The sequence below is a fragment of the Stylophora pistillata genome, chromosome 12 (genome assembly GCF_964205215.1).
Source record: "Stylophora pistillata chromosome 12, jaStyPist1.2, whole genome shotgun sequence".
Lineage (NCBI taxonomy): Eukaryota > Metazoa > Cnidaria > Anthozoa > Scleractinia > Pocilloporidae > Stylophora > Stylophora pistillata.
Genome location: NC_142530.1, coordinates 18,197,111 through 18,209,840, shown reverse-complemented (window position 1 = coordinate 18,209,840; position 12,730 = coordinate 18,197,111). Strand labels below are relative to the sequence as shown.

General features: G+C 38.6%; 1 protein-coding gene across 1 annotated transcript; it reads right to left on the bottom strand.

Annotated features, from left to right (window-relative positions):
- Positions 1-7,533: 7,533 nt before the first annotated feature.
- On the bottom strand, positions 7,534-9,033 carry LOC148719054 (uncharacterized). Its single transcript, XM_088740062.1, has one exon. It carries the CDS (start codon positions 9,031-9,033, stop codon positions 7,534-7,536), a length of 1,500 nt encoding a protein of 499 aa, XP_088596188.1.
- Positions 9,034-12,730: the final 3,697 nt, after the last annotated feature.

Below are 12,730 nucleotides of genomic sequence, written 5' to 3'. Positions count from 1 at the left end.
TTGTTGTTATTTTTTTTACTTACTTTAAACCTAAAAAAGGATGAGTTTTAATAAGCAAAAGTTTGAGACAAACTATTTGATTAACAAATGGTCAACACCACAGCGTACATTATTGAGTTATGGATGCGCGTGGGAGGTTGCTAAGCACGAAAGAAGTGTAAGAGTTGCGCGAGGTGACAGCCGAGAGCGACTCTAGCTTCTTGAGTCGTGCGCGAAAACTAGTCTTAGCATTAGCTTACGTCAGCAACGTACACCCAAGGGCGATTGATGGACACTGAATTGGCCAATAAGAGCGCGCGCTTTTCTTTGACTATGTTATAAAGTTATTTAAAGCAGCATACGCACGCCAATCTAAGATTAGTGAGTGGCCCAAGTTATTCGCCATTAGCAAAACGTGGTATTTTTACAAACCCGCCAGCTGTCTGACAGCCTCTATCTCTGCAAATTTTTTTGTTCCATAATCTCAAGCACCAGCTCTAAGCACGCGGTTAAGTTTTTAAAAATCCTCTGCCGAGTTACCCTGCCATATGTCACGATATGTATCATTGGCGATAATTTTTATTTTCAGTGAGCACAGCGTGGTCAGAAGAAGAGCAGCCAAAAGATGCTGTTACCCTGACTATGCAAGATGGCGTTATTTGCAAAGCATCCGTTTGAATAATACAGAGGTCAAGTATTATCACGTAGCCATCCACCTTTCCCAAGCGCTCACTGCAGCTTCGACAATGTGTTTGAAAAAGAGTATCAGGAAAGTGGAAATTTTCTAAAATCAGCTGTTGGGAACCAACTAGAGAGCGAGGCATCGTGACCTGTATGGTTCTAGGTAACGAGTGGTCGATCTCTTCACCCGATGAAGGCTAACGGCTCGGTACCGAGTAGACCTTGGGATAAGCATCTCAAGTGACCAAATCGTGAAACAAACGATGAAACATTAGCTATTGTCAATTTATATCATGAAATTATACCCAGATTCGAATTTACATGCTTTAGTTTTATTAACTTAAAGAAAAGACTTATAGCGGAACAACCGCACTCCGACTTATCTTGAGAAGAGAACAAAATGTTAACAACACAAGTCCGTGTTTTGGGAATGCTTTAGCAAAGAGCGAAACTCGATTGATACACATCAGAAGAATATGTAGAAGCATCGTTAATACTAAGATTACATACTGACCATAAACGTTCAAATTTTAAATTCTAATTTCGACAAATCCGATGATCGTGATAAGAAACTAACTATAATTAGTTAAATTTTCTTCAAAAGTGAATCACAAGTTCAATTCGACTGAAACTAAGATAAACGAACAATAAAAAAAAATGATTAATCTACAATTTCGATGAAAATCTTAACACATTTACATGGCTTTGATAGCTTTATATCAACAATAAGGAAAATAAACCTGCCAGAGGAAAAAAATTGTTAAAAATATCTTTGGAAAACGTTTTCAAGTTGTCTCAACTTGAAAGTAAATGTTACACCCAAAACTTGTCTACAAATAACAACCTCATTCATGTTAGATTAAAAAAATGTGAACTTCTTTACATAGCCAGTCGTGATAATTTCAAGACATTTTTTTTTAAATTACTATTTCGAAAAAGATGTTAAAGAAAAATACACTATAAAATTTTTTATTTTTTCCGTGTCCAAAATTGTTTAGTTCATAAGCGCATTTAAGACGAGTGAAAAAATCAACCTTTGAAACAAGAGAAATTCATATGTGCTCTTAAAGACTCTTCTGGTTCTCCTTGCTTTGAATAAATAACTCTTAGATAGATTTCTTAGGTAGTGCTGTAGTTTCTGCTCCAAACATCAACGTTTGTAGGAGGCCGTTTACTTCCTTGGGTCCCGTCTTTCTATGGTACAGCTCCAACGCGCACCGCCTTCACTGAAAAACAAAAGAATCATAATTTAGGGAGGGTCGTTGAGTTTACTTAAAATTATAAAGGCTAAAAGTTTCTAAAGAAACTGTGATGTTGCGTCGGTGGGGATAACAAGGTAATTTGGTTATATCAACTCAGTTGAAATTGTGAATTGGCCGCCGTAACGACTAAAAAAGCTGACGTTTCACCTGCGGCTTTTCATCATAAAACCACACACTGCAAAACATTTGTTATAGCAGAATTTTTTTTGACTTCTATCACCTTTTCTAAGAAAACGTTATCATTGTTTAGTCCGTGATCATGAAGCGTCGACTCAATTCCCAAACATCTCAATTTCCTAAGGAGAAAAGAATTTCCTTAACTTTAGAAAGATAGGGACCAAAGGATCCATTCTCAAAGGTATGACTATAAGCTTGATTTAAAATTACTTTGTAGTGCATAAAAGTTATAAAAAGAGTAATTACATGGATCAGCAACTAAATTTGCTTGAAATCAAGTTTAACGTCATCACCAATGAGTACAAATGGTGCCCCGTAATTCACCTTCTTGAACGTTTCAGATTCTCTCATACACTTCATGGCATGACTGAGAGCTTCACTTGCCTTCTTCCCTTTGGCAAGTTCACTGTAGAAGAAACTCATGAACTCCAGGGTTCCTCGTCATCTATCGCCCACAAGGTTTCCACTACCGATCTAGCACCCGCACCCAAGAATGCTCGGGCGATACCGACCACACCCTCGGCCATAACCTCCCCACGAGCACTGTGACAACAGCTCAGCACAACCAGTTGCGCCCGCAGCCCAGCTTTTAGAACAACTTTCATTGTCAGTAAGTAGTCTTTCTCTTGAGGCTGAGGGTTTTCGCTCGTGGTGTTTGGTGCCAGGATAACTTCCCCAGTTTCCATCTTTGCATGCACTGCAGTGTGTACTAAAGTCACTGATGAAAGTCGTTTTAACACTTCATCTTTGGCCGCCATTTTTCCAATGAGAGGGAAAATATTGAGGATTCGTCTAATCATCTCCGCTTCTTCCCTTGCTCCCAGAAGTTGCACCAGCCGTCTTCTCTGATAAATAATCTCTTTGAAACACGGGTCGTTAACAAGCACCAGTATTCAAGTCAAATTCAGCTGGGCAACCACTGATTAGTTGAAAGGTTGTCAGGGATAGAAGCACACGAATTCTAAACAACTTACTTAGATAAATTGAGTTTGAATCTTCCAATGCTGCATAACGTACAAGGCAAAATGGTTCCTTGGGAACAACTGTAAGCTCGTTGCCTTCAATCAGATCAGCAGTGGGGGTAACGATGATGTCATAAAGCTTCTGTAGAGCACTTGATTGCAAATACCTCACATCAACTCGAGTCACATCGCTTCCAACTTCCCGCGATTCCGGTGACTCATGTGAAGGATTTTTTCCTGTAACAGTATCTCTTACACCGATCTTCTTTAGAGCGGTTCTTTCCAGTTGCTCGATGAAAAATTCCAATTCTTCCCCATACTTATAATTGTTCACACGTACCTTTCTCAAGTGGACATTATCGCCGCCGAGGAAAACCCAGAAGAAAACGTGAGGTCCTCTTATAGCTATGAAAACTGTACTTGATGGAACAAAACTCAGGGAAATGAATGAGACACTGTTCCTTAAAGAATCTCCAGCCTGATACTTTGTTTCCAGGAGATCTGTCAGAGCTTGTACACGTCCTTTCTTTGCGGCAAGGAGAGCCTTAACAACTTCATTTAGTGTTACATTTACACACCACAAGCCTTTGTATGCAATTTTATGCTGATGACGATAAGAAATCTTCAACTCATCGTTAAATTGCAGATTGGCCCTGATACCATCGAACGCCTCTACACTAGAGTGAAAGCAATCAAATGCCCACCTAAGATTTCCTTGGCACTCAAAACCTACTCCAAGGTAACAGAGTGATAATGCCTCTCCTGCCTTGTCTCCAACTTCTTTCAAAACTTTTGGAGAACACTGATGGTACTCAGTTGCTGTAATGAACTGTCCTAGACCACAATAGGCGTTGCCGAGGCTGCCATTACTTCATTCCTCTCCGGTCTTGTCTTCTTCTTTAGCAATTTCTAGATGACGTTGATGGTACTCGATTGCTGTTTTAAACTGTCCGAGACTATGATAAGCACAGCCGAGGTTGCCATTACTTCGTCCCTCTCTGGCCTTGTCTCCCACTTCTTTAGCAATTTCTAGATGACGTTGATAGTACTCGATTGCTGTTTTGAACTGTCGGAGACTATCATAAGCAGAGCCAAGGTTGCCATTACTTGGTCCCTCTTTGGCCTTGTCTCCCACTTCTTTAGCAATTTCTAGGTGTCGTTGATGGTACTCGATTGCTGTTTTGAACTGTCTGAGACTATCATAAGCGTTGCCGAGGTTACCATTACTTCGTCCCTCTCCGGCCTTGTCTTCCACTTCTTTAGCAATTTCTAGATGACGTTGATGGTAGTCGATTGCTATTTTGAACTGTCCGAGACTATAATAAGCTTTGCCGAGGTTGCACGTACTTCCTCCTTCTCCGGCCTTGTCTCCCACTTCTTTAGCAATTTCTAGACGCGATTGCTGTTTTAAACTCTCTTAGATTATGACAGGTTATTCCAAGATGGTTACAACGGATTCCCTCCTCGACCTTTTCTCTCTCTAATTTTGCATTTCTTAGAGTATGCTCGTGGTCCTCTTTTGTTGTTTCGAAATTTCGATATTTGCTATTGGCGAGATTGGAATTATGCTTGAACTCTTTTGGAGATGTTGTCAGTCCAGCATCAGATTTGCTTAGCAAATATAGCAGAGGTTCGTTATTTTCGTCAATCTTGAGACGGGTTAAGAATAGATAAACTAGAGAGTGGATACGTGAAAAATTTCAAAAAGTAATAAAAAATATTAGAGGTATTATAATACGAGACCAATAGTGCTGCAGCCAATTTTGAAGTACTTACATGTAAAAATTACATTTTCTACGGTAACCTAAATTATATTGTTTCTAATTTTGAAACAGTAGCTGAGATATTATTCCGATTGTGTCGCGAAAGAACTGCAAGATGTTATGGAAAACGCAGCAAATGTAAACACCGAGATGAGCACAAACTGACTTACATGTAGCTTACAATTTGGGCAACGTGGGCTGAAGAAAAAGGATTCAGTCCGGATATTGTGAGCACGAAGCTATGGGACTTAGAGAAATATTTTTGCCGTGAAGAAGGTCGATTTGTACCATGAGCCAGACAGTTTTGGGATACTGTTAGCGTCCCTGAACGGTCCTTTAATAGAAACTCCGATTGTTTAAGTGAAGTATGAAATATCAGTCCCAGTTTTTTTTCCCCAAGACCCTTTGAAACCATGCTATTCCCCATACAAACCTTGAAAGTGTCGTATACGTCTAACCTGGGTTTCTTTTAATGATTTGCTATATCACAATACTTATATCAGAGTGGGTATTAGCAATATCAGCAATACATTTTATCAGAGTGAGTACAATATAAATGTTCTAACATTTAGCGAGCTGTCTAAGTGCAATTTTATGTTTAGTTTCGGGCGTCCTGCTGATATTCTTCGACAGATACTGACGCTGGGCTTTCAGTTTATTTTAACTCTGCGAATTAGATGTCATTGCCCCTTCTGTTGAGTGCAGTTAAAAAATATTTTAGTTTGTTATAACTGCTTATAACTGCAGTAAACACTGCTTGCATTGCTTTTCGTATCACGTTTTAAACAATCTTTAAAGGATACGGCCAATCCCATATGCAGCCAGCTCCTTGCTTCTTTCTACAAGGATAGCTCCTCACAAGATGATTAATTCATTACTGTCAGCATATAGATGTATCCAAATAATCGACTCATACCCCATTCACACTTACTATAAAACACGTTTAGTAAAACAGGGTTTGATTCAATGAAATCTGAAACATTACTGTAAAACTGAATTCCCCATAGGATCAAAGAAATCGCTAACTTCTAATTTCAATGTGTTACATTTTTAGTCGTCAAATATCGGTTTATGCGGCTTCTGTGAAGAGCAAAAGTTAAACCGTGCTTAACTTGACAGCTAAGAATCATGTTTAAGCTTTGTTGTGTAAAGGTTATTAGTTTTTTATTTAGTTTGGAAAAAAAGTGTGATTAATTAAAAGTAAAGGAAACTGGAACTATTGTAAGAAATGGATATGAGCATAAAGAGTCAGAGCAAATTGGCTACCGATATAGAGTGTTTGCACGTGACGTCACAGCTTTATCATCCGCCATTGTGGGGGAGTAAAGAACCAACATGGCGGATGCTGATGCCCAACAGACGTCTCAACGCGCTTCAGAAGAAAACATTATTCATGATATTCCTTTGTCTAATTATGCGAAATCACCTGCAAGTATTGTAAAGAAGCGTTATATTGATAAGATTTCGTGTGTTCGTGTTGATCCTCTTTTGATTCCGGACGAAAAGTTAAGTAGGGAATGCCTTCGTACTGTTGAAGCTGTTGAAGCTGTTGATCTCGTGTTGCATTTGGTTTCACAAACTAGTTTTTATACGACAGAACAATTTAAGAACTTTAAAGCTTGCAAACCTACAACCAAATGGTTTACGGTTTCATAACCAGCATTTTGGGGCAGATTTTCGCTTAAATTTTTCGCCTAGCGGCAAATTCTTCCATTTCAGTTGTTTATCCTACAAGCGTCGTCCAAACAATTACAAATTGTCCTGGTTATGTAATGAGTGTAAATTGCAAAGTGTTGTTGCTATGAAAAGCTCAAAACTATCCAAGGAGTCTTCCTCTCCCATCTCCAACACTTCTGATGATTCTGACATTATAAATTTGGGTGAAACTTACCATGTTGATGTTGAGAAATATGGGATAATTGCTGAACTATCTGCACATGACTTTGATGTGATTGAATCACCTAATGGGTGGCTTGAAAATAGTATTATACAGTATGCCCAATCACTTTTGAAAACAGTCAATCCAGCTATACAAGGATTTCAGCATACAAGTCTTGGAATATATTTAAATTTGAAAAAGTTGATGGGGATTTTGTTCAGATATTGCACACTGGGGGCAATCATTGGGTATGTGAAAGCTCAATTGGATGTGAAAAAGGATTTGTGAATTTGTATGACAGTCTTTTTCATGATGTTATTTTTAATGATCTGGAACAGCAAGTTCAGAACTTAATTGGTGAAGATTTCAAAGATATATCTGTTGTACCTGTGCAACAACAATCAAATGATTCTGACTGTGGTGTTTTTGCAATGGCTCAGTGCAACAGCACTTTCTTACAATCTGGACAAGGATATCCCAAACTTTGATGTAAATCAAATGAGATCTCATCTATTAACATGCTTAAAGAGTGGACTGATTACTCCCTTTCCTGAGGTTAAACAGTTGGTTATGTGACATTTTATTGCTTCATGAAGCATGAAGCAGTTCTTGCCTGAGAGCAAGGCATTCAAAGTCCACACTGTTTATCACCGAGTATTTATAAGTGTTATCAACAATGTAAAGAATGAATGCATGGCATCAACATGGAAAATGGGTTAAAACCCAAATGTTTGTGAATAAACTTATGAAAAAAATGCAAATGAAAAAAAATCATAATAATATTTCATCAATAGTTAATAAGTACAATCCATTCAATGTTGAATGCCCCATCAGTCAAATGGGATGGTAGGTGGGCAAAGATTGACAAGAGCTGAGCAAACTCTTAACATCCTGTCAATGAGAGGTACAGATTCACCAGATCTACAGGCAAGATAATCTGTTGGCAAAGTTTGTTGAAGGATGGTGTACTTCTGTCTCAATGTCCCAATAATTCTCTCAACGTGGATTCTCAGTGTAGCAATCTGTCTTGTCTTCTCTACATCAACAGGATCGAGTTGATCCTTTCCCTTTGTAAATGCTGGAATATTCAGGTCAGCATGACGGAACCAAATACTTTCATGCACAGTAAAACCTCTGTCAGCAAGGACCATATCACCTGGCAAAAGTTTCTCAAGAATTCCACACTTCTCAGTCAAAAACTTGTCTGATGTTCTTCCTCCCCAAGCCTCACTCACAAAACAAATTGTCCCTTGTGGTGTAACTCCAATTAAAACTTTGACAGTGTTGTGGTGTTTATAATTTGAAAAGGTCTGAGCTCTTGCAAGAAGGTTGGATGGCCGATCGATGAAAATTTCAAAACAATCAATAATAACTGTAGTTTTACGACCGAACGCATCCAAAAAACATCTAGGCATGGTCTTGTACAACTCATCACGACTAGGCCATTTAATAATTGGAGTTAATCGAATATCCATTACAGTTATCCAAGTAACTAAAATACGAGAGACAGAAGACGTCGAGATCTTTAGACGATATGCAAGATCAAGGTGTGGGACAGAAAGTCTTAGCTTCACTAACACCATACAAAACTCTTGAAACTTAGTTAGAACTCCACGTCGTCTATCAACATGTGATGCAACAAAGAAGAAGACTGTTTGCAGAATTTCAAAGGATGGCAAACCAGTGTAAAACTTAACTTTGTCATCATCTCCAGAAAAAAAAGCTTCGTCAAAATCAGAAGATGGCAAGTTCTGATGTATGGGCTCAGGCGAGAGCACAGTGTTACAGCTCAACTCTGTTTGGGTTACAGCATGCCTCAAGTTGTCGGGTAAGTTCTCAGAAATGTCCTCAATATCTGCCATTTCCACGTCGAATGATATGTTTTGAACACTATGGCCAGCTTCGTTGTGCTTTAATCGCTTTTTGGCAAGACTTATCTGAGAATTTTCAGAGTCTTTCTCGACCATGCGCTTTGTACGTTCTGTGGCTCGTCTGACTCTTTCCTGACTTTGCTGAACTGATGCTTCGCTAACCTTTAGTTTCTCGTGTCCAAGCTTAAGCGATGGTACCCAATCGACGTTCCACTTATCCCACAGAGGAGCAGCTATTCCAGAATGAAAATGTTCGCCGCAAACACGATCATTTTCAAGAATTTTGTCCGTAAGGTCGTCACGGCTTATGGCGGTCAGCCACCTTCGCCTACGTTCCGTTGACAAAATCTCCGTTTCTTCGCCTTGCCTCGTTACGATTTTGGGCACTCGACAAAAGGAAAGATCTTTTCGCTTAGACGTGTCGTGGGAACAGTTTAAAACCAAGCAAAATTTCGGCATAATGCAATAAATTGAGAAAAACGTTGGAAGATATAGTAGTAAACTGTGTTACTGCACGCCTCTTTACTCCCCCATAATGGCGGACAGTACAATTTTGTGACGTAGCTGTGACGTAGGTGCAAACACTCTATAGGTTTAATTTAAGCTTATCGACCTTACCTTAAGCTTTTTACCTACTAGGCAAACATTTACACACCATAGGCGGCGAAACTTTTTGTATGGCCAGCGCGGTATAAAAATTGGCAAGATTTTCAATCTCGTGATCTTTTCACAAGTAATTTATCAGCACCGCACTTGATGAAATAATATGTTATAAATCTTCTTTTGAACTGCTCTGGCCTGTGTGGGTGAAGCGCACTGCATTTAAGTTAATATGTTATAATTAAAATAACACCAGAAATTTTTAGTCGGTTTATCCTGTTGAAATTTGCTATGGGGTTTTACTTCTTTAAAAGTTGTCTGTAATTGCTTGAAATCGTCTTTCTTCATTCCTTTCTTCACGGAGTAGGCGTAATTTGTCCTGAAAATAATAAAAGAACAATACACCTTTGCCATAATGGCGGCGGCCGAGTAAAGACTAAAGTTGGGGCATGGGGACGAGGCCACCCTGGCATGGATTTGTGCACTTGTGAGCGCTGATCAAAAAGTTTCTGGCACAATTTATCAATCCAAAAAGCTTTATTTCTCAAAGAATCGACTACTAATAGAGCTAAGGCTCAATTTATGTACAATTCCATGCCACTGCTGTGTTCCTTTATGTACTACTAGGGGATATCGCGACGAAAACGGTTAAAAAATATCTTGCTTCAAGTTTCTCAAAGAAAAACTTGCGAGAAAGCAAAGGCTTTATGCAATTCATAACAGGCAATAAAAATCCCATGATGTAGATGCATTTCATAAAATACGGCCCCGAGTGTTGTTTCAGAAAGTTTTAATAATAACTCCACTAATTAATAGTTCATAATATTCATAGCACTCACCCTGGTGCAATTTAGAAGGCCTTTAAGCATGAAAGAAAACCTTATAATTAATGACCAAACGCATGTGCAGTTCCTAAGATGTTTTAGCAGGTAACTACACGTGGGTCTTATAGTACGTACGTTACTCAAAAAACTTTTCATGGGCTTTGAAAGAAGCTCGCATGTTAAAGGAAGTCCAAGGAAAGTGTAAATACGAGTAATAAAAAAATTATGATATTTATCATCATTTTTCTTGTTATCATTATCATTATTACTATTATAATTGCAGTGATAACGTCAATGGTGTTCAAGACTTTGATTACAGTAAAAATTATGATAATTTCTTATTAAGTTTAAAGCAATTTATTTAATTACCAAGAGGGGTGCTTCTCTTTTTCTTCCAAATTCCACTGACGGAATGTGAGGAGGTTGATCTCCTTTTTCTAAAACTTGGATGCACGCATAACTCAAAATTTAGGCTAACTACGTAATTTTGAACATTTTTCAATGAATTCTACTTTCTTTTTAAATTCATTAACCAATTGACGTCCAGTGCGCCCGTAAGCGCCCATGTGGACCCACACCCTTTCTAGGCCCTGTGACGTCATCACTTTGAACAGGTTGAAAATATCTTACAAACGATACCAGAATCAGCGCAATCGAGTGAAGGAGATTGGAGAAATAGCCAAAAAATCCATGTAAACTTTGACCTGAAAATCTGCTCGAAAATCTTGTTCCATCACCCACCTACCTTTCTGAGCATGTGGTTTGAAAATAATGAGTAGTTTCCTAAAAAATCTCTACATCAAAATGAAGCCTACTAATTTTCCAGCAAGCGAGGAGAAACTTCAGGCATGGAAAGGGGAAAAAAAGGGCAGGAGAAAGAGAGAAAAGTAAAAGTCGTAAGTGGGGCATTACTTTTCAACCCAAAATCTCGAAATTTTACTTTCTGCGTGTGCCCGAGATTTTCAGGCCGCCATTTTGCAATTGGATCGAAAGGCTGTCGAGTGTACAAGCTGTCAATGGGTTTGTGGTAAGTTAGAGCTTTTAAAACCACAATAGTGACCCCAAATCTGCTCGACTAGCTTCAAAACACAGTTTTTCACAAAAGCTGCGGCTTTTAATGGGTTAAAACCTTTCCCGATTTCAGTATCGTTTACATTTCCTGTGTCATCCGCCTTATGCTCCACATCTGAAGATAACATAATTTTCCTACTATTACGATAAATTTTATTTCCTCAGAGACGTGACGGGCATATGATAAGGCAGGAAAAGATCCTGCTCCGTTCCCATTTTGTCCCTGGTTTTTTTTAAAGTTGTTACTCAAAAGGCTGAAAAGATGGATGTGAAGTCGAACCTTAAGTTTGGTTCAAACGGCTGTTATGCACGATGGTGATTTTGTGGATTTGTCTTCTTTTCAAATCTAGATGAAAACGGCTCGGCTAATTTTTCCTACGCTGATAGACGTAGTGGGCGTTCGCGTAGCCTTATACTTAATTCAACAAGCAAATATATTTTCAATGAAACCTTCAAAACCAACGAAATTTGTGAACCACTTTTCTAAAAGTGTTCCCTTTTCTTTTGACTGAAGCGGAAAAATAAAGACTTGATGCAATCAGTTCTAATAACGAAATCTTGTGAGACCTTTCCCGCGCTGGGAATAACTGAACAGGAATAATTTCTTTGCTCTAGGGCTCTATTTATTTGATGAACGTCATGTTTACAAGATGATTTTATTGTTCAACTTTTGTCCTTATCATTGTGTGAACCTGAAAACGAAAATTTTCATTAAATATAGTAAGTTTGATAAGCGATTTCATTTCCTTTGGATTACTGAAAACGGAAATCAACTTTAGTACAGGAAGTTAGTGTAAGAGTTAAGAGTGCCCTAGTACAGCCCTGTTGTTAAGAATTATTTTAAGTAAAGCAAATTATTGCTTATCTTTTGAAACTAATAAACGATGAAGTGTTTATACCTCTGGCGGAAGAGATATCGAACTTGATGGGCCAAATGTGACTGAATTATGTCAATAATATAACTACGACAAAGGATCCAAAGGGAAAGCTCTGTAAATCTATGCGAAAGAACAACAATAATGAGTAAGTAGTGAAAAAAAGTTGATGAAAAAAACTCCCATTTCCGATAGTTCTCGATTGCATTATCAGTCATAGGAGAGTTGAAAGTAACCAGATCAGGCCATCAAAAGATACTTGTCTACTGGTAAATCTATGTAACGTGAGGGAAAGAATTCACAAAATAAGGTCCATGACTTTCAGAGGCGATGGAGGCCGTATGGACTAGTATGGGGGAGGGGGGAGGGGGGAGGGTTTGTACATAAAGCCAAGTACATACATTTCCCGCTCATTTTTAATTCGTAAACTTTTCTTTCAGTGTAAGTAAGTTGGAATAAACCCGCACAACTAATTCTTTTTTTTGAGCGTGATCCTCAGTGATGGAAAGATTATGGAGTATTTAGCCGAGTCAACTTGTTCATACTGCGTTGTCCTTCGTGATGGGTGAGGGGGTGGAGTGGAAGGAGAGATTGAATCGGCCCATTCCCAGCCCCCATTTTCCACTGATCAAGGCTTCAATAACCAATTAATCACTTAATTGATAATCTAAATGTTGTCGAAGAGAAGCTAAACATTTGGAAGGACGAAGTAAACTTTAATCGCGGGAAAGATCACATTGGAAATTCCGCTCAACAGAAGTCAACATCAACAAACATATGAAACAT

Coding starts and splice junctions, on each gene's coding strand:
- LOC148719054 (XM_088740062.1), bottom strand. CDS start 9,033: ATGCCGAAATTTTGCTTGGTTTTAAACTGTTCCCACGACACGTCTAAG.